Genomic DNA, 21566 nt, shown 5'->3' with positions numbered 1-21566 from the left:
TAGCATTCAAGATGTTAAATGTATTCAATTTATCAAAAAGATTCGCCACTTCCATACTGCAGTACTAAAATGATTCTGAGGAAGGGTCACTGCACCCAAAACATTAATTCTGATTCTTTTATTCACAGATGCTGCCAGACCTCCTGAGTTTCTCTGGCAACTTTTGTTTTTGTTCCTGAATTACAGCATCCACAGTTCTTTTGGTTTTTACTAAAATGATTAACTTTTTTTAAGCTTTAAATTAGATGTTGAAGAATTTCTGAATATTTATTTTGAATGTTAGGCTTGATAAAATTTCAGTGCGACACAGTCGCGAAAATTAACTAAATAGGTGTCTAATCTGGCAGGCTGCAGAAAAGGGACAAAACATTGAAACTAAACATTTTACCACAGGGGGGCAGAATAATCCTATCTAACCAGAAATGTTACAATAACTCGTTTAAAGCAGGAATTTTTCCTACAGTTTTCTTTTGTAATTTCTCTGCTGACGGCATCTCATTCCAGGGAATGGTTCTCTGATGATAATTGCTCTTTTCATATGAAAACATCAGAGGTGGATGTTGATAGTTCAACCATAGAAAGCACTCTGACTGATCTAAATTCTGACATCCTCAAGCAAATTTTGTAACAGAGGCTGAAAACCTCTTTGATTAGTGTTATGAAATCAATTGTGCCCACTACAGCAAGCAGACATGACTCAATGTGACATACAGTGAAAATGTCACTGTGACCACTATTCTGGAGAGCCAGCTGAATTTACATGCGCTAGTCTTGGTGTGAGGTTGGAGCACTCAGTCTTTCTGAATTAGAAGTCAAAATGCTGCAACTAAGCCAAGCTGATACCCCTCATATCACAGCTATGCTGCTCATGGTTTTCAGTCCATTAATGGATCTAAAATTGTGGACTGAATGCTAGTGTTTTCCTGATATAAGCTGCAAGCAAACCAGACTTCCTCTGGCCAGCACGTATTTGAAAAATTGCCTGGAACTGAAATGATCATATAATATTGCTGCAGAAGAAATCATTTGAACCTTTTGGAAGGTAGAAATCCATATGTGCTTTACAGGGAAGAACAGTTTGCTTGTTGAGTGAAATATTAAGCTTTAAAAATTGCCATTCTAAAAGTAGTACAGACATCTGAAGCCTCTAACATATCACCCAGAGCAAAATGCACTTTAGCATTTACCAGGATAAATTTCAACAATGTTCTTTACTTACGTAGTGTCTAGCAATGGTTTCTATAAAAGGAAGATTTTGTTCCATTATTTTGGAAAGATGCCAAGAGTTTTCAGCATATTTTACATATATTTTACAGATCACAGCCTGGTGATTCTTATTTACATATGAATTGGGATTTTAAGTAATTTCCAAAGCCATCACTAATGTGAAAGACACATTTTAGAAGAATTCATCACCTTTCTAGATGCTTTGTTTGTGATTAAATATAAAAATGATAATCATGCATTGTCAGGAATTTGTTTCTTGTGACAGTGTGGAACCGACTCAGCACTTACGAATACATTGTGCGCCAGCGTCACCGGCAAGGGTCCAAGATCTCACCCAAGAATTCAAAGGCACAAGATTCTCCAACACTATCCGAACAGGTAGAAAGGTTTAAGTTTTAAGGTGATTTGTACACATTATAATTCCAAATACCGCTTAGTACTACTTATACTTTTCATGAACATCAACTATTCATGGTGAACTAACTTTATTTTGAGCTTCTTTGAGGTAGGGGGAGATTAATTGGTCCAGTTCTTGCTACTACATGGCATGGTTGCCCATGACAGGAAAATAGAAAACGTTTTGCACATTATTTCAAAGAGCGAGATAACAAAGTGTGGAGCTGCATGAACACAGCAGGCCAAACAACATCTTAGGAGCACAAAAGCTGACCTAAGCCCAAAACGTCAGCTTTTGTGCTCCTGAGATGCTGCTTGGCCTTCTGTGTTCATCCAGCTCCACACTTTGTTATCTCGGATTCTCCAGCATCTGCAGTTCCTGTTATCTCTGATTCCAAGTAGTGCCATTGTTTGTGTAGTTACCATTTTGCAATGTGCTGCAAGGCTACAGGAGTCTGTGAGGAGGCTACAGAAGAGCTAACCTTAGCAAGAACTTCCAACTGAACAGTTACTTTTCAAATAAACATTAATATTATTGAAGTGCAAACATCACAATGGTAGGGACGGAGGCAATTTGGTCCAGTCTGTCCATGCCAGTTTTATGCCAGAGGAAATCAGTAAGTCCTGCTTCCCAGTTTTTTTTCTCTCCATAACTCTTCAATTCCTTTCTCTTTAGGTAATTATTCATTACCTTCTGAAAGCTAAGATTGAATTTACCCCAACCAAATTCTCTCAAAGTGCTTTTCCTCCACTTTCTTTTTGACATTTGCCTTAAATCTATGTTCTCTGGTTCTTGAACTTCTACCAGTTGAAACAGTTTCTCCCTATCAACTCTGTCCATATGCTTCATGATTTTGAGCCCTAGTGTAAAATCTCTCGATAGCCTTTAATTTTTTTAAGAAGAATGATTCCAGCTTTGTTGCGCTTTCTATGTGACTGAAGTCTTTCATCTTCTGATTCATTCGTGTAAATCTTCTCTGCATCATATCTAATGCCGTCATATCCTTCCTAACTAAAGCAGTACTTAGCAATGGTTCGCCAGCATTTCCTTTCTTTTGTACTCTCTGCCTCGAATTATAAAGCTAAGGATCTCATCTACCTTAATAACCACTTTCTTAACTTGCCCTGTCACCTTCAATTTGTGCACATATGTTCCCTCTGGTCCTGCATCACCCTCTTTAGAGTTGTATCCATGAATTTGACATAGAGAAGAAAGGAAAAGATCTTGCAGTAGGATAGCGCAATGTGTTAAACAGCAAACAAAGTAGCTTGAAATGTGGTAACTTCTGTTCTGCAGGAAATGCGGAGGCCAGCTTACATTCTCAAAAGCCCCACAACTAGCTAAGAGATAATGACCAGATAGTTTGTTCTGGTGATGTTGTTTGAGGACTAAATTAGGGTGTGGACAAAAAAGAGAACACTTGCATTCCTGAATGCCATTTAGTTAAAGAGGATGTTGGCGCATTTGGTTTCGCAATTCTATTTCATGGAACAAACATTACAAACACAATCCCAAACTTAGCTCCACTATGGTTTAAATGTGACTCAACAGTTTTTTTTAAATCAACCTGAGTTTGGAAAAGTAATAACCACAGGGGAAGTTACAACATCCTAAGGTGGAACATGAGCTTAGACCACCTCACCGCTGTACCGCAGGACCCTCAAATGTGATACCTGATGGTTGAATCCAGGTCATCTACTTGGAAGGCAACTATTTTTAATACTGCACCGCCATCACAATACTAAACATGGTTAGCAGGATCTACAGGTATGTCGGGAGATCCCAATAAATCAAATCCATTTTTTAAACCATTCCACCACAACTAGTGGTGAACATGTTCTCCCTTTGACTACACCAAACACCGTTGATGTACAATGAACAGAACTGCTCCCTTGTGGGATCTTTTGCATGCTCCTTAGAGGGCATTCTGGACCTTGATGTCGTGCTCCATGTGAAAGACAGTAATTAGAATTGCAACCTACAGTATTTGGCAGAAATTACAGACCATTAGGTATAATTTTCCCAAAACTCTTTAAAACAGAAATTGTGCCCAAGGGCTGAACCATGGAAAATGTTAAAGTTATACTGAAGAAAGAGGAAATAGCTGCACAATGAAATAATAAACCATTTACTCTGTTCTCATTTACCACAGCGAATCTGAAATTTGTCATACCGAAAGACAGGACAAATCAAAAATAGTCAGCAGTGTTGCTTATCTAATTTTGTGTTTTTGTGAAGGGACCAAAATAAAGGGAATGTGACCTATGGTACACATATGGATTTTCAGAAAGAATAGATAAGGTGCCACATAAGAAACTTGCTCTGAAGGTTTATGAAGAGGGATGATTTGGTGAAACATTAGAATAGGTGTTTTTTTTTTTGGTTTGCTGTGATGCTATCCCTTAGTTGTGTGTGCTCAGATTTCGTATTGCCATCTATGTTCATGATTTGAGCATTGGCACAGGAACATGATGGTAAAGTTTGTTGGTAACAACTTGAGAGATTTTGCAAACTAAGGAAGTTTGTTGGAATTATGAGCAAGTTGATGGATAGGCAATAGCTTCAGCTCAATCCCAGAAATCAGAAGTGCATTTTCAGTATAGCTGCGAAGGGAATATTTCCTAAGGAAATCTAAGACATCTGAAAATATAATGTGTAACTGTAGATAGTATAAACCTAAACTGCACTCTGGATTATTCGAAGAATATGCTAGGTCAATGACTGGAAACATTGGGCTAGATGTTTGAGACCATTTGGAAGGAGGATCAGGTGTCAAGGACTGTAATTTCCTGTTGCCAGCTGGTTTGTTGGCAGCATCAATCTCAACATCTTCAGGAAGGCTGCATCAAGGTAGGAGGACAACTTGTCTGCAAGTAATAGGTAGTTAATTGAGGTAATTAATGTGTCTTCCTATCCAAACTAGATCTTCTTAGTCTACGGTCTGCATGCCACAACTAATTAAATGAGACTGCCTCTCAGGTAAAGGACGGTGTCGCACCTCATCCATTAGACACTTTATGACCCTATCTGTACCTGTCTTTACCATTGAGGAATAGCTACAACATCAGGCCTCTAGTAGAGGAGTTGTTCCACCACAAACACAGGTAGTAGTTATGCCTGCTTTATAATCTAAATTTTAATACTTGGTCTTCAGAGGATGCATCTAATACCGCACTCACTTTCTACCTCACGCTGTTTTGGAAACAACATCTCCCGTTCCCAGTGTACCCTCACGGTGGAGATCACCCATGCTGCGTTAGGTGGCAAATGCACCCTCCAGCCACTGATTAGTCAATCCTGCAAAATAGTTGTTGGGTGACAGTTCTATGCAGGGTTGGGATGTACATATTTTTTGTGATTGCATAGTCTCCAAATATGGATAGGTGGAAGAAACTGGGAGAGATGAAGTTATTTAGTATTTCTTGGATTGAAATGTATCATGTGATTTCTTGGAATTGTGTTCAGCACTGTGTGGGTTGTGAGCTACCTGCTGATTATTGCAGTCAATTCTTTGTATTAACCTATTTTCTAATCGACATATTCAGAGACATTATCACACACCTCTGAAGCAGTTGGGGCTTGAACCCAGGCACCTCTGGTGCAGGGGCAGGGATACTATGAATGTGCATGAGAGGGGCCCTATTATTGCAGTCAAAAGTTTAATGTGTAATGTTAGCTACTGATGTTTATCTGGAAATCAGGTGACCCAGAAGTCGGTGAGTAAAGAAGACAACTGAGAAGCTTTAGTCTGTACTCCTGAAGTCTCTTTCTTCTTAGAAGATTTAATAGACTATTCAAATGTCAGTATTTCTGTCTGTTTAGTGAAGCCTGAAGTAGTGGATTGTGATCAATTCTCAGCAACTTGAATCCAGGTCGATTGGAACCAAAACTTGACTTTTATCATCAATCAGCAGTTCAGCTTTACTGACAGGAAATTTCAGCATTTGTAAGAAGTGACCACATTTTATCCTGGGTCCCCAGATTTTGGCCCAAAGCTTTTGGTTTTTTTTTGCTTTAAACCATCATTTCTGCAGAGCCACTGGATATTTTCAGCAGTTTTTGTTTTTATTTTAGATTTCCATCATCTGCAGTATTTTGCTTTTGCATTTAGCATTTTAAATACCTTGAAATTATAACAGGATTTTATAAGGCAATTTCAGAAAAAATATTTCCTTGGGTGGAAGAATCCATGAGCAGAGCACATAATTTTAAACTTAAAATTATACCAAACAAAGGGCTATAGAAATTTGACAAGCACTTGGCCTCAAAAAAAAAGAGCCTGGATGCTGAAGCAGTTGGGAAATTTCAAGACTTGGATAAGTAGATTGTAATCCTGTAACAGCATTGAAATATGTGATTCTATACAGTTGATGGGTACAGATGTATTTGATACTTATATTTAAAATATTTCAATTGTGAAGCTCTGCAATGTATTATAGCCAAATACAATTCTGCCTTTAACTGCCTCCCACATCTGTGCATATCCAGCAGAAGTTATTGTCAGCGGTAAACTGTATTGACGTTACCTAATCTCAGTCTGGAACCTGTCTGTTCTGTTACAGTTTACATAAACTTGACTTTACCCACCAACACAACTGGGAATTTGAATGAACAACTTTTTTTTTCTTAGTGTGTGTTATTATGAATGTGCAACCAAACTCTGGAAGAGATCAATAAAGAGAAACTCTAACTTGGCAAAATAAATAAATTATACTTTGTAATGCAGCAACTCTACCTTTGAAAGAAGCAGACTTTGAAAAGGTATTACTAGAAGTACTGATATTAAATGGATTTTTGTTTTTGTTTTCCAGAATTTTGGAACTGTAGGTTCTCTTGGATACACTAATAATGGAATTCACTTTGAAGGTACCTCATTAACGGTGTCATCGACAAAGGAGTAAGTGTTCATACAACTTAGATTTTCAAATAAAATGAAACAACAATTAATCAAGTAGCATGCAAGTATGTCAATTGTATAAGCAGATCAATTAAAATCATTGTAACTAATTTGTAATGAAGTTAAAATCCAAAAGCAGACATTGGAAAACAGTGACAGTAATATTATTTGCATATTATATGAGAAGGAATTAATCTGACTGAGGTTAGATATAATGAGACTCCTTTACAAAGTTTCATAGAGATATAAGCGCAGAAACAGACCCTTTTGTCTGACTCATCCAAGCCAACCAGATATCCTGTAAATCTAGTCCCATTTGCCAGCCTTTTCCCCATATCCCTCTAAACTCTTCATATTTATATACTCATCTGGATGCATTTTTAAAGGTTGTAGTTGTCCCAGCCTCCATCATTCCCTCTGGCAGCTCATTTCATACACGTACCACCCTATACGTGAAAATGTTACCCTTCACTTCCCTTTTGTATCTTTGTCTTCTTGCCTTAAACCTATGGCCTCTAGTTTTAGACTCCCACACCCTGGGGGAAGAAACCTTGCCTGTTTACCCTGGCCATGCCCCTCATATAAGGTCACCTGTCAGCTTCTGATGCTCCAGGGAAAATAGCCCCAGCCTATTTAGTCTCTCCCTATAGCTCAAACCTTCCAAGGCAACATCTTCAAATCTTTTCTGAGCCCTTTCTAGTTTCACAACATCCTTCTTACAGGAGGGAGACCAGAATTGAATGTGGTATTTCAAAGTGGCCTAACCAATATCCTGTACAGCTGCAACATGACCTCCCAACTCCTGTACTCAATGCACTGACCAATAAAGGCAAGCATAACAAACTCTGCCTTCACTATTCCATTTACATATGACTCCACTTTCAAGGACCTATGAACCTACACCCCAAGGTCTCTTTGTTCAGCAACATGCCCAGGACTTTACCATTAAGTGTATAAGTGCTGCCCTGACTTGCCTTTCCAAAATGTAGCTAGCACCTTGCATTTATCTAAATTAAACTCCATCTGCCACTCCTCAGCCCATTCTGCTGATCAATGCTATGTTATTCTGTGGAGTGCACGAGATTGCACTGTTCTGACTGCACTGAATACTAATGATGATGCTCATTCCTGGATTGTAACATTTAATATAGTGTGTTATTTTAATTTGAATTACCTATGGTGTAATGATTAGGACAGAATTTAAGCCATATCTCGTATGTTGGTTGGCTTCTTTATTAGATTGTTGGATCGTATATGATGTGATAATATGTATATTATCTAAGATCTCTCTTGTTTTCTACATAGTTGTGATACAATTGATTTATCATGAGGACTTTCTGGTATTATTTATATTTCAATCAATTGACATGAGTTTGTTTTGTTCTGTGTTGGGAATGGACTTTTTCATGAAGGTGACTTCCAATGCAGAGCGGTGATTTCAGGTTAAAAGCACACCTTCTTTAATATTTTTTTTCCATCTATCAGTTGACAGTTAGGTCAGTAGCCATAGATGTCTGAATGCTGTATTTACACTAAATTCTGCATCATTAAGCCCAAATTAGCCATGACTCAGAAGTGTAAATTCTCTACAGTAGTATGAAGGAACTAACAATTCAAATATTTTATCTTTGGATGTTGTCTTAATTAAAGACAGTACTAATTTAACTAAATCCTACTACAGTTTTGCTAAGTGTAAATAAAATTACTATACCGGCATGCATTTATCAGAAGGGTTATGAACTTCTTGCCAACAATGGGGGGAAAAAGAGTAATTATTTGCTCGAGGGCTAACCTAAACACTCTCGATGTGCTTTTTTTTAAACAACAATGCAGTTAACCTTGCTTCTTTTCTCAAAAATAGCTTCAGATCTACTCTAGTTTTTCTACTGTTATGTGTAAATCACTCCCTTATTCCAAAATCTGATTATGCTTAATTTTTTCAAATACTAGTAATTGCTTCCTTCTCACTTTTCCAGACGTAGTTATTTTCCTCTCTCTCCCACCTTGTGCAGAAATGAAACAAGACTGAGGCTCCAGCCCTTACACTTCCAAATCCATCGGGGCTTATCCTCAACCTTCCTACCTCCAGTGTTTGCCTATCCCACTTCACCTTTTCACCTTTAAGATCTTAGACTGATAGTCAGGAAGGAAAGCTTGCAAGAGTTTAAAAAGATTTGGCATTCTTTATAGTAAGTAAAAACTAGCCATCTCCAATAATATTGGGCAAAAGTTGCCTTTTCTTGCCCGGTTTTAATTTGAGTAAAATGGACAACCCATTTATAAGAAAGACAGACTCTGTGACAGAAAATGAACTGTAGGAAATCCTGCTGAGAGAAAGTTCTAAAAATAATTACTGCTTCATGACTCTGTCCTGAAAAATTTAACCTGGAACATCATGTGAAAGTGTCAGTTTTGTGATGGGGAAATGAGGTCTCCTCTGTGCAGAAATGCTCAAGTAGACCAAACTGACTTCCTAACTTTTATTTATCCTGTCTGAGCAAAATTGAGTGAGTGCCTGCCAAAAATTGATTATTTCAATATTACATAACGGATTGATGATGAGTTCCAAAGACAAATTGACATGATGTTCTATTCTAAGCTGAAGACCTTAGAGGGAAGTGCAACCTGAAATTGCAAGTGTTGTAGCTGCATGCTAATGTTTATAAAAAGACAGGTTGATAGCAAAATTTATTGGATCATGAAATATGTCAGAATATTTGTTTCAGGCTTGAGATGATTTGGCATAACAGTGCCCTTTACGTGTTATCACGGGGAATGCCAAAAAGTTGTTCTATATTTTACATTTTGGAGGTTAAGTCCAGGCAAAATGTCTGAAGTGAGCTTGGAAAGGTAGACTAAAGGGGAAGATCAGCAGATGAGGTAGTCATGTAAGTAGATATTTCATTTTGCTCAGCAAAAAGAGGACTCTGTGAGAAGCATTAACTATCCATGTTTAACAAAGACGATCAAGGAGAGTGCACAATGAAAAACTAAGCCTTAAAGTGGTGAAAACTCGTGGTAGGCTCAAGAATTGGGATTTTTATGAACCAGCAGTAAATGACTAAGAAGCTAATAAAGAGGAAGAACATTGATCATGAAAGTAAATTGGCGTGGAATAGAAAATCAAACTGCAAGAGCTACTGTGGGTATGTAAAAAGAGTGTGGGATCTCGGAGGGTTGCTGCTGAGGAATTGTTAACTGGGGAACAAGGGAAACACAGATCGTTTGAACCAGTGTTTGCACTGTGGCTCACAGAGGACATTGTAAATATTCCAGAGATATCAGATATACAGTGTGATAATGGGAAAAAGCCTTAGCAGTTTCTGTCACAATAACCAAAGTATTTGACAAGTAATGGAACGTGAGGATTGTTTAATACACAGAAGACAGTTGGGTTTAATGGGTCTATTTAGGTTGAAAAGATGTAACTAATGGAATGTTATGGTAGAGACTGATAAATTTCCGAAAGCTGCACTGGCTTTCTGAATGGACAGTTCACCTAACCTTGCAAACATTATTTGATAGTTAATCTTGTTGGTATCCAATAACTACATGCAATTCAATTCCTGCTAATGTGTATTAATTAGAAAAGAAAGAATGCTGGTCATTATTTTTTCCTTCCTGGTCAGAGACATTGCAGTGTATTGTAACCCATGTGTATTGCCAGAATACCACACAATCAAGCAGACTGCTGTGACACTACTCTGATTTCTACAATTGGCACCTAACAATATCTGTCACCTCTAACACTGTGGTTCAGAATAAGGGTTATTTCAGGTAGTATATTGCCAGGAATCCTCCGTTGTCTTGACTTCTTCTAGAGTCTATATAATGTCCAATGATTAGTGGACCTATTACCATAGTGCTTCTCTGTAAAGTTTCTAATTAACAAGGTTGAAAATTGCGTGGTAAGTACAGATACATTACTGATTACTAGGACTCGACATAATTACCAGGATTTGGGGAACAGATGCATTCTGTACTCCTGTCTCCTCTTAAAGTCTTTGTATTAAATCATCAGATTGGGTAGAGCTGAATGTAACATGAGCCATTGACTCCTTCAGAATCTTGCTCCCTGTAACAGCAAAACTCAGGATTGACTTTGATGACTTTTACCTGGATCAGTGTAGATCATTAACACAGCACATGATTGATTTAGCCATTATAATTCTAAATAGTTGTTTGGTAGTACAGACCTTGAGTGTTACTGGGAAAAGGTAAATATGTGTATATTATCTGAAGCTTTCATCCCTCATCAGAAATTTTTTTTAAAAAGTAAAGGGATGATATTTATACTGTATGAGGGTAAAACTGTGGTTGGCAAGTGGACTCTAGCAACGGCCCTGGCGAGTGCACCAGTTAATGATGACTGATAATTTACTGCAAAGAAAAACTGAAAGAACTGAAGATGCTGTAAATCGGAAACAAAAACAGAAGTTGCTGGAAAAGTTCAGCAGGTTTGGCAGCATCTGTGGAAAGAAATCAGTTAACATTTCGGGTCAGGTGACCCTTCCTCGGCTGTTCTGAGTTCTCAGTTCTAAGGAAGGGTCAATCAACTGAAACGTTAACCAAAACAAAGGTTGCTGGAAAAGCTCAGCTGATCTGGCAGCATCAGAACTGAGGAAGGGTCACCAGACCTGAAATGCTAACTCTGATTTTTTTCTTCACAGACACTGCCAGACCTGCTGAGCTTTTCTAGCAACTTCTGTTTTTGTTCCTGATTTACAGCATCCGCAGTCCTTTAGGATTTTAACTGAAAACATTATCTCTGATTTCTGTCCACAGATGCTGCCAGATCCGCTAAGCTTTTTCAGCAATTTCTGTTTTGGTTTGTAAATTAACTGCAAAGCTTTTCTTAAGTTTTGAAACCAGGCAGGCTGACTCTGATTAGTCAGACAATTCTAAATTGATCATCAATATAATTCTTCTCACGTTCAGGTTTATTTCACAAGTGTTGACCAGTTGTGGAATTATGTGTAGTTCTCCTCACTAATGTGAACAAGCCCACATTTTGTGCTTCAGGTTTATAGTATGTCTAAGTAATATCATGGACAAATATTCTTAGTGCCTCAGCCTGACCCTTTTCTGTTTCATTTGAGGGAACCAGAACATTATCAGAATGGTGACATGAAGTTGTCCAGGAGTAAACTGGAATATGATTCTTTGCCTACAATTTCTACACATCTTCAGAAAACCAAGGTAAATCAGACTTTGCAAGTAAGGAAGCCTCATATTCAGAAAATTAGAAATTAGATGTGTTTAAGAATTCAGGTCCAGCTGAACCACTCAATTTTTAAACAGAAGGCAGTAAAAAGACTTAGCAAAAGTGACTGCCCTCAATGAGATATATGTGATTAACTAAATTATCTCAGCTGCAAGTTGCCAAGTAAAAGCAAAGCATTTCATTGGGAGAAGGGAAAAATAACTATACAGTTCGACTAGTCAACTCAAATGTGAAAGCACTCTTTATTCAAAAGGCTTATCCCTAACTACCCTTAAGAAGGTGCTTGAACTGCTGCTGTCAATGTGGTCGAGTTGTAGTCACAGAGCTGCTGGGGATGGAGTTGCAGGATTTTGATCCAGTCACAGTGAATGAGTGGTGACATTGTCCCAAGTAATAATAATGACATAGTTTGACGAAACCTGGTGTTACCAGTGTTCCCAGATATCAGCTGTCCCTGCTTTTCTAGGTTGTAGCAGTTGCAATTGTGAAGACTTGGGAGGTGTAGGCACAGAAGGCTTAAGAATAATTATTTTGGATTTAAAGCTAAGTACTGATTTTCCTACGTCTCAAAGTGGAATTTAACTAGATCATATTATGCAATGTGACAGCCTTCTCTTTTATAATTGATGGTTTATAAGGTGGTTGTCAATTCTGTGTTAAGCATTCCCGGGTAGGGCTCGAGTTAGAATTTTACATGGTGGTCACTGCTGAATTTGTTGCACAAGAAAACAACGGGCTCTGTTGATGCAGGACTTGCTGGCTTCTCTTTTCTCTGGATCCTCCTTTTTTTTCTGGTTGTCTCTACCAACATCTTTCTAAACTGTCTGTTTCCACAGGTCATATTATTGGCAACAATCTTCCAGTTGTCAATGATAGCTATTTTAATATCTTACTTGCATGCATTGTTATAGTAGTGATATGGATGCCCAAAAAGTCATATTTCAAAGACCAGATCACTATAAAGAAGACCTCTAGATATGCGCCTAATGAATATGGTCAAACCAACCTTAGTAATCATTTAATTGTATGCTGATAGAATTAAAATACCTCTAGATTGGTGACCTTGCCTTGTCAAGAGGTGCCAAGGATGCATCATGAAACAGCAAAGTTGGAAACTGTCCAGGCTTTACAGCAAGTTTTGTCTAAGTCTTCACTACCGTGAATGAGTGCACTAAGGATGCAGGCTAGTTAGGCAATGTGGTGTCATCAGTCTGATTGCTGTTTTATGTTCTCTTACTCGGTTTAGATGTAACAGCTGCAGCTTTTGTAATGCTTTATTTCAGCAAGTGACAGATTGTTGGTGATTGTCGACCTTAGCTATGTGAAGGTATCAATAACCTCCTGGTACACGCAATGAATCTTGATAGAAGGCAGTGTGGCAAAATCCTGGACATTACCTTTGTCTTCCTGATACTAATGGTCAAATCAGAGTCTTTACAGGCATGACTGTGTCCATCCATTTGTAACTAAAAATGTGTCTAAGTGATCAGGGTAGAAGAGCACACAGGATTTGGTGCAACTTTGCTTTGAACCTCTGGTGAAGAAGGCTGACTGGCTTTCCACCAGTTGTGGTATGTAAGTGGGCATCTTCTGTAGACAATAGCTGCAAAAGGAAGACAATGCCAGAGTATTGGTTCCAGAACACCAGCCTGTTTGATCCCAACTTCAAACACGTTCTAGTTTTGCTCTGTTGTGCTCATCTTGCCCATCGTATTGTCATGGAATAGTAACTGTTGTGCACTTTCAGTAGGCAGCCAACTTCCTCCAGTAGCTTCAAAAGTCTGTCTCTGCTCACATGATTAAATGCCTATGTAAGATCAGTGAAAGCAATATGTAGACCTGTCCTTTATCCACACATTTCTCTAGCAGCTTGCTGGACTGACGAAAATCATGTTTAATTGTTTATCTTCAAGTTCCGAAAACATTTTTGGATTTGAGGTAGATGTGCTCAGCTAGGAGAGAGATAATGGGAACTGCAGATGCTGGAGACTCCAAGATAATAAAATGTGAGGCTGGATGAACACAGCAGGCCAAGCAGCATCTCAGGAGCACAAAAGCTGACGTTTCGGGCCTAGACCCTTCATCAGAGAGGGGGATGGGGGGAGGGAACTGGAATAAATAGGGAGAGAGGGGGAGGCGGACCGAAGATGGAGAGTAAAGAAGATAGGTGGAGAGGGTGTAGGTGGGGAGGTAGGGAGGGGATAGGTCAGTCCAGGGAAGACGGACAGGTCAAGGAGGTGGGATGAGGTTAGTAGGTAGCTGGGGGTGCGGCTTGGGGTGGGAGGAAGGGATGGGTGAGAGGAAGAACCGGTTAGGGAGGCAGAGACAGGTTGGACTGGTTTTGGGATGCAGTGGGTGGGGGGGAAGAGCTGGGCTGGTTGTGTGGTGCAGTGGGGGGAGGGGATGAACTGGGCTGGTTTAGGGATGCAGTGGGGGAAGGGGAGATTTTGAAACTGGTGAAGTCCACATTGATACCATATGGCTGCACGGTCCGCCTCCCCCTCTCTCCCTATTTATTCCAGTTCCCTCCCCCCATCCCCCTCTCTGATGAAGGGTCTAGGCCCGAAACGTCAGCTTTTGTGCTCCTGAGATGCTGCTTGGCCTGCTGTGTTCATCCAGCCTCACATTTTATTATCTTGTGCTCAGCTAGGATCTGGATTCCAACGAGGGCAACATCAGCAAATACTCTTCCCATGATGCTCAGCAACGCGATGCCTTAATAGTTGCATTCATTATAGCCATTGTTTGTAATCCTGTAAAAGAACAATCTTTATATCATATTCTGGGTCATTGCCCCCTGACTAGTCGCAGAGAGCAAGAAATTTGTGAAACTATTGCAGAAGTGCTTGTTTCCCTTGTTTGATGAGTTCAGGTGATATAGCAGTAGAACTTGGAGCTTTGCCAGCATGGCAAATGAGTCAACAGCTTTGCTAATCTCCTCTACTTTAGGTTCAATAGCGAGCTATACCTTCTCATGCAGGGTTTCTCTGCTGTCTAGAGTTTTCTCAGGAGCAACTTGAGCTAGTGTTATGCACCTCTCTCTAGCTGTTTATTGCAATTACAATGACCTATCCTGTCTTCCTTTTCAGTGAAGCTGTTTTCTTTCCTTCTAGACTTGTTGCCTTTTTAAAAATTATTTCATCCCAACCATTCCCTGTGTTGAAGAATTTTTGGATATTCTGGTAAAGTTGTAACTCCTGGTCTAGTCATTGGCACACTGCCTAACAGTCTGTTGAAGTTTACTTCAAGTGATTCTCTGTGCATTTGGTCTTCTCATTTAGATATATCTTATAACTAATAAGAGTGCACTGCTTGACTTTAGTGATGGGTCCCATCACAGCGATGTTGGCATTAAACCAGTCATCATTTTTCTGCTCCTAGTTCCCATGTTTTGAGTGGTTTTGTAGATGGTGTCTCGTAGTACTATATCTGTTTTAATTCTGCACTGTGTGGTGATGCCAGTGTTTGTTCAATCAGATTTAGAAGCTGTTGGATTTTGTCTGTAGGGACAGAATAACCGATGTTGATGTGAGGACAGAAGTTCCACTTTGAATGAAAAACTTGAAGGGGTTACATCCTTGCCCAGTGCACATCAGGGAGTGATCTCCTTCAAAGTCAGCAATGTATAGCCTGGTTTATTGGGAATGCAGTTTATTGACATGTATCCGATGATGATGATGACTGGGTCAAGCTGGTGCCAGTTGTCTGATTTTGATTGTCTCGAGCACAACTATGAGCATGGTTCATTCTGAAAGATGTTAGTTACACAAAACTTGGAGTAGAAACAAAGCTCAAGTGGTCTTGTCCATTCTTGTTCATCTTGCCTAGACCAGGATGTCTGAGGTGGAATGTCCAGGCCTTCTGTTCCAAGCCCACTCTTGCATGAAAACCCCAACAGGGAAGCGTTCTGACTAGGAGATTCTGCTGAAAGCAGTAATAAGTTCCTAATTGAGCTATGATAATGGGAACTGCAGATGCTGGAGAATCCAAGATAATGAAATGTGAGGCTGGATGAACACAGCAGGCCCAGCAGCATCTCAGGAGCACAAAAGCTGACGTTTCGGGCCTAGACCCTTCATCAGAGAGGGGGATGGGGTAGGGGTTCTGGAATAAATAGGGAGAGAGGGGGAGGCGGACCGAAGATGGAGAGAAAAGAAGATAGGTGGAGAGGAGAGTATAGGTGGGGAGGTAGGGAGGGGATAGGTCAGTCCAGGGAAGACGGACAGGTCAAGGAGGTGGGATGAGGTTAGTAGGTAGGAGATGGAGGTGCGGCTTGGGGTGGGAGGAAGGGATGGGTGAGAGGAAGAACAGGTAAGGGAGGCAGAGACAGGTAGGACTGGTTTTGGGATGCAGTGGGTGGAGGGGAAGAGCTGGGCTGGTTGTGTGGTGCAGTGGGGGGAGGGGACGAACTGGGCTGGTAGCCAGGGAATTATCCTAATAGAACTAGTTGCTTTTTGCTTCATTGGAACAACTCTTTAGAGTATAGCTACTAATGAGGTTAACTGGTGGTGTTTGAGCTGCGAGATGAATGGAGGGAAATTGTTCTGAATTATGTTTGGGGGTCCTATCATCAAGAGTGGCGGAGTTTTCAGAGAGCAGCCATGTGAGACCCTAAATACCATTGTCACTATACGATATCAACTTTCTTTTTAACTGAGGACCGAATAAAATTATAATTCTGAATATACCTGTTGGAGTTTAATATCGTGAACAGCAATAATGTATCAAACTCTGTAGCAATCAGAAGTATGATTTACTTCCACTTCTCTGCTATATAATTCTTATTCCAACAATGTTTAAGTGAGACTGGAGAGCTGAACGACAGTGACTGAATGGAATTAGGCATTGGGTGACTATACAGAAGTTATTAGTTTCAATGGAAAGCAAGAGAAATTGTTCAGACAGTTGCTTTGCTGTATCACTGGAACTGTAGTATGATGTGCCCAATGCTGCAAGGTTCATGCCACTAATTATAACTTGTTCTTTTATGCAGCATCAAGGGAATTACTGAAATTATTTCACATTGGCTTGGTGGTTCAAATGAAAATATGCTTTTTTTAAAGTGAGTCTGGAATAGTATTTAAAAAATTTGCAATACTTAATAATAAAATAATGTGCTTATTTGACATGCAAGCAGCCCTATACCATTTTTGATCACAGAATGTGTAATATTTAGTGATTTTTAAAATTGAGTGAACAACATGGGTAACTGTTACTAACCTTTCTGTAATTAAAGAAAAAGAAGAGAGTAAACAAGCTACCTGCAGACATAATTACTGATAAGTCATCAGCCAGCACAATTAAACTACCATCTGCTCCTCTTTCAGAACCAGGTAAGGATCAGTTTGTAAATAATAAGGGTTGGATGGAAATTTAACGATTTTAAATGAGTTACTGATGCCAGCAAGGAAAACCTTTGCCATAAATATTAGTTTGTCACCATGAAATTAATGAAATTTTTTTTTCAAAATTGGTGCAGCTGTTTAATCCTTAACATTTCACACCACACATGATGTGTATCAACATGTTACCTGGTGAGATTTGTACTTACGTATATCTGGCCATATGCACTAAAAGAAATAATATTCATATAATGAGTTGTTCAGTTTTATTTGATTCACCTGTCATTGAACTGCATTTGGCCTTTACTCACTTGCATAAGAGAGAGGAGAAACACAACTGTGATTCCTTTCTAATAATTTCTGCCAGAAAATGAATGTGTTTGGGTCTTTGCTGTGATGAAAATATGTGTTATTTATGCTATCCTCTACTATCAAACAGCCTACTGATATTTTCTAAGCTCACCATGTGAGGATGATCAAAGAACATAGAACATTACAGCACAGTACAGGCCCTTCGGCTCCCGATGTTGTGCCGACTTGTCATACCGATCTGAAGCCCATCTAACCTACACTATTCCATGTACATCCATATGCTTATCCAATGACAACTTAAGTGTACCTAAAGTTGGCGAATCTACTACCGTTGCAGGCAAAGCGTTCCATTCCCTTACTACTCTCTGAGGAAAGAAACTACCTCTGACCTCTGTCCTATATCTTTCACCCCTCAATTTATAGCTATGCCCCCTTGTGCTCGCCGTCACCATCCGAGGAAAAAGGCTCTCCCTATCCACCCTATCTAACCCTCTGATTATTTTATATGTTTCAATTAAGTCACCTCTCAACCTGCTTCTCTCTAATGAAAACAGCCTCAAGTCCCTCAGCCTTTCCTCATAAGACCTTCCCTCCATACCAGGCAACATCCTAGTAAATCTCCTCTGCACCCTTTCCAAAGCTTCCACATCCTTCTTATAATGCGGTGACTAGAACTATACGTATTATTGGACAAATTCACAGAATTGTTATAGAACAGAGGGACACCATTCAGCCTTTAGTATTCACACCATTTCTTCACATGAGCAATTCATCTAGGGCATTTCCCCACCACCTTATAGTAACCCTGCAAATTTTTGTCTCAGATAATTGTTCAAATTCCCACTTGAATGCCTCAGTTGAACCTGCCTCCACCATATTGAAATTATAATGCATTACAACTGAGATGGGAGAAGCGACTTTTTTTTCCAGTAGTCCCATCACTCTGCAGGTTACAATATGAATTGTTTTACCCTGATTCCCAATGTGGCAAATCATATATTTTCTCTATGTTAGACTTCAATTGGAAGATCCATCCACTAAATTTCTTTAATAATCATAAAATAGATTGAATAAGTTTTATTCATAGTCAATGATGATGCAAAACTAGTTGACACACTTAGTTTGTAATATGAAAATATAAATGTTTACCTCATTAAACTAAAATGGATGCAAACAAACACGTGCGTGCTTACATTAGATAAAGGGGGAAGAAAAGTTCTGTCTGCAGAGATTCCGTTTGAGGGAAAACAGCACTTGGTTTTTGAAGGCAAAAAAAATCAACAGCTGTTGGTGTAATCCGAGATGACAAAGTGTGGAGCTGGATGATCATAGCAGACCAAGCAGCATCTTAGGATCACAAAAGCTGACATTTCGGGCCTAGACCCTTCATCGTGTTCATTTAAGTTATGGCTGACATCAGAGAGATATGTTGGACAGCCCTTTTGAGTAGGTTCTGTAGTCAGTGAAGGGAATGGGTATAGTGTGAAGACCAATAACATTTTAAAAAGGGATCTGAAGTTCCCAGTGACCAACATACAAAATATTGCAGCTTGAATGTACATTTTAAGGCTCCTACTATAATAACAATCAAATTAAAATCAACATTGGTTAAACATTGCTTGTTATCTGTTGTACTGGAAATCTCATGTCACATACATCTCCCTCCATTTGGAGTTTTACTCATGTCCATGTCAATAGGCCAATTTGTGAGAAGTTGGAGTCCCATTTCCAAGCCACTCCATGTTAAATTAAAAGAGCCAGTTTGAGACCATAATAGTATGTGGGGGATGGGAGGGGAAACAAACTCAGTTCCAGTGTGATATGATTTTTACCTTGGGAGGCCAGCAACTGGGCCGACGAAGGGAGAAATTATGATGTCTTTGATATGATGAGCAAGCAACAGCATAATCTGGAGCTTCATAAATATCTGGGGGCTGAGCTCTTCCTTGAGTGTTTGTGGAGAGAGTAATATTTTAGCAGTTTCTGTTACTGCAAACCAATAGGAAGGAAACAGGGCAGGACAGGCTGCTGAGTCCCTGTTGATTATATAAATGCACCAAAATAGTGTATCAGTAATAAGTTGGATATTTTCTACTTAGTGCTAGTAGGATATCCAATTTTATTACTTCTTGTGTTTCAGCTTTATTTTCCTCCTATTCTCTGTTTACCTGTTAACTCATCTCTTGATTCTAGTCTGCCCCATATGTATTCTTAACCTCCAGAGCCTTTGTTTTTTGAGTTCTGGTAGTAAAGCAGTGAAAGACTTTTGTAAACCTTTCCTCAGTCTTGGTCTGAGCTCAGTTGAGATTCATATAACTTTTAAAAGGTTAGCTAGATTAAGGAATCTGCCAATGAATCTGGTGAGGAAATTAAATAAGTAGAGTTGAGGTTGGACTGGACATGATTATGAGGCAACACACACTTTCAATTACCATAATGATGCTGCATCCTGAATTCTTTCTACATATTCAGACCTGCGTATCCTTCAGTTATGCAATTATGTACTGTTTTAAGTAACTAGTGTAATTAATATTGTTTCATTTAGAGAAATTTTGCAATGACCATTATAGCTCTAACTATCTAACTTCATTTCTTTGCTCCATCGCACAGATCTTGCTGTTGCTTTCCAGAGTTCAGTGATCCCTATCCCAGCTTTCCCATCAAGGTCTGCTCTACCTTCGTTAATGCTCAGTGGCAGTAACCATGTGCAGGCTGCAGGCCCTCCAGCTGAATACCATTCCGATTCTGCAGAGTCCATGGATGAAATCCCAGTGATTCAGACAAGACTTGGCAGTGCAGCAATGGTCAACTCCTCCAACACAATCCTTCACAGCACAATGAACAAGCTTGGAAATTCCCTGCAGAGTCTCATTCCCAAACCACAGCACCATGGTGAAGAACCAAAGCCATTTTCTCCAGTGCACCAAAATATTAGGAAGAATTCTAAAAGGTTTGCAGGCTTAGATGCAAAAATTGAACTGGTCCAGAAGGTACCGCCTGTATATGTTAGCCGCAGCAGCGGCGAATTTCCACTGCCAGAATTATTGCAAAGCCCCAGGGCTAAAATAGAGCCTGGAAAACAAAAGCTGTGTAGTAAAAAGTACCCAGAGTTGCCTGTGTTCTTTCTCCATGCCAGAGAGAATTTTAATTCAAGAACAAACACTACATCGGCATGACTTTTAGGACCGAATTTTAATAACTATAACTCAATCGCTTTCCACACATGCTTTTTGAAACTGAGTTCCTGGCTATCATCCAGTTTTGGGGCGTGATGAAAGTGAGTCGGTTGATAACTGCAAGCTGTGGTACGGGACGCTACCTGTTTTTTAATCTAGTGGTCACCTACTGTGACCTAACCTTTGGCACATCATTGAGATTTGAACATGTAATCAGTATTTTATTTTCCTTTTTTATATATAAATATATAAATGAGGGTTAATATGATCTGAAAAAAATCCCTCTTACAGAGGTTTTAGTATATTTTTGTTTTTTGTTATTTTTATATAAATTCTATTTGGCACTAAATATACACCAATATAAATCATTAGGCCAATCTAGAAATGAATCTATGTTTCTCAGGGACAGTTTCAATGCTATGTTTAGGACATAAAATAAACTTCTTAAAAATTCTGTTAACCATTAAATTCATGTAATTTTGTGTGATGGGAACTTGTAACAATGTGGCAAAACTTTAAAGACCTGCCATTTACTGGAGATCCTTTAAATAGATTTCCTGGAAACATAGCATTTGCTTTGTGTGGCCTTAACATTCTTTTAGTGACATTAATCTTTTTTTGTGTCTGGCTTGTTAAAATATTACTCAATAGTTTATCCTTTAAGTGCCAATCACCTTATAGATGTAATGTATGTTTAACCTTTTGATGAATACAGTACTATTTCTGTACTGAAATAAATCATTTTAACCTGCAGAGCTTCTAAAGGTTTATTCAGATATTATTAATGAATAATTCCGTCACTAAAATGTGCCACAGATTCTTAGGATGAGAGTTACACTACATTCCTCCACTGTGTTTTCCACAGTGTGTGAAATTAATTATTGGAAAGACAAAAACAATTATCTTTGGTCTCTGCCACAAACTCCAATATCCTACCCTCATATCTGTTCTGCTTACTGGCAACTGTCTGACATTGAGTCAGCCTGTTGTC

General features: G+C 39.1%; 1 protein-coding gene across 3 annotated transcripts in view; it reads left to right on the top strand.

The window, feature by feature from the left end:
- The window catches only part of zdhhc1 (zinc finger DHHC-type containing 1), a 61063-nt gene extending 39746 nt beyond the window's left edge, over positions 1-21317 (top strand). Inside the window, exons 7-11 of one of the 3 annotated variants that reach the window (XM_059651627.1) lie at positions 1493-1605; positions 6436-6521; positions 11621-11720; positions 16982-17078; positions 20010-21317. In XM_059651627.1, the coding sequence (XP_059507610.1) occupies positions 1493-1605; positions 6436-6521; positions 11621-11720; positions 16982-17078; positions 20010-20575 (962 nt within the window). In that variant the 3' untranslated portion in view covers positions 20576-21317. The remainder of the gene's footprint in view (positions 1-1492; positions 1606-6435; positions 6522-11620; positions 11721-16981; positions 17079-20009) is intronic. The other 2 variants (XM_059651628.1, XM_059651629.1) reach the window with 2 other exon arrangements.
- The last annotated feature ends 249 nt before the right edge of the window (positions 21318-21566 follow it).

This window comes from Stegostoma tigrinum, chromosome 16 (genome assembly GCF_030684315.1).
Source record: "Stegostoma tigrinum isolate sSteTig4 chromosome 16, sSteTig4.hap1, whole genome shotgun sequence".
Classification (NCBI taxonomy): Eukaryota; Metazoa; Chordata; class Chondrichthyes; order Orectolobiformes; family Stegostomatidae; genus Stegostoma; species Stegostoma tigrinum.
Note: the sequence above shows the minus strand (reverse complement) of the source record. Positions and strands in the feature narration are given on the sequence as shown.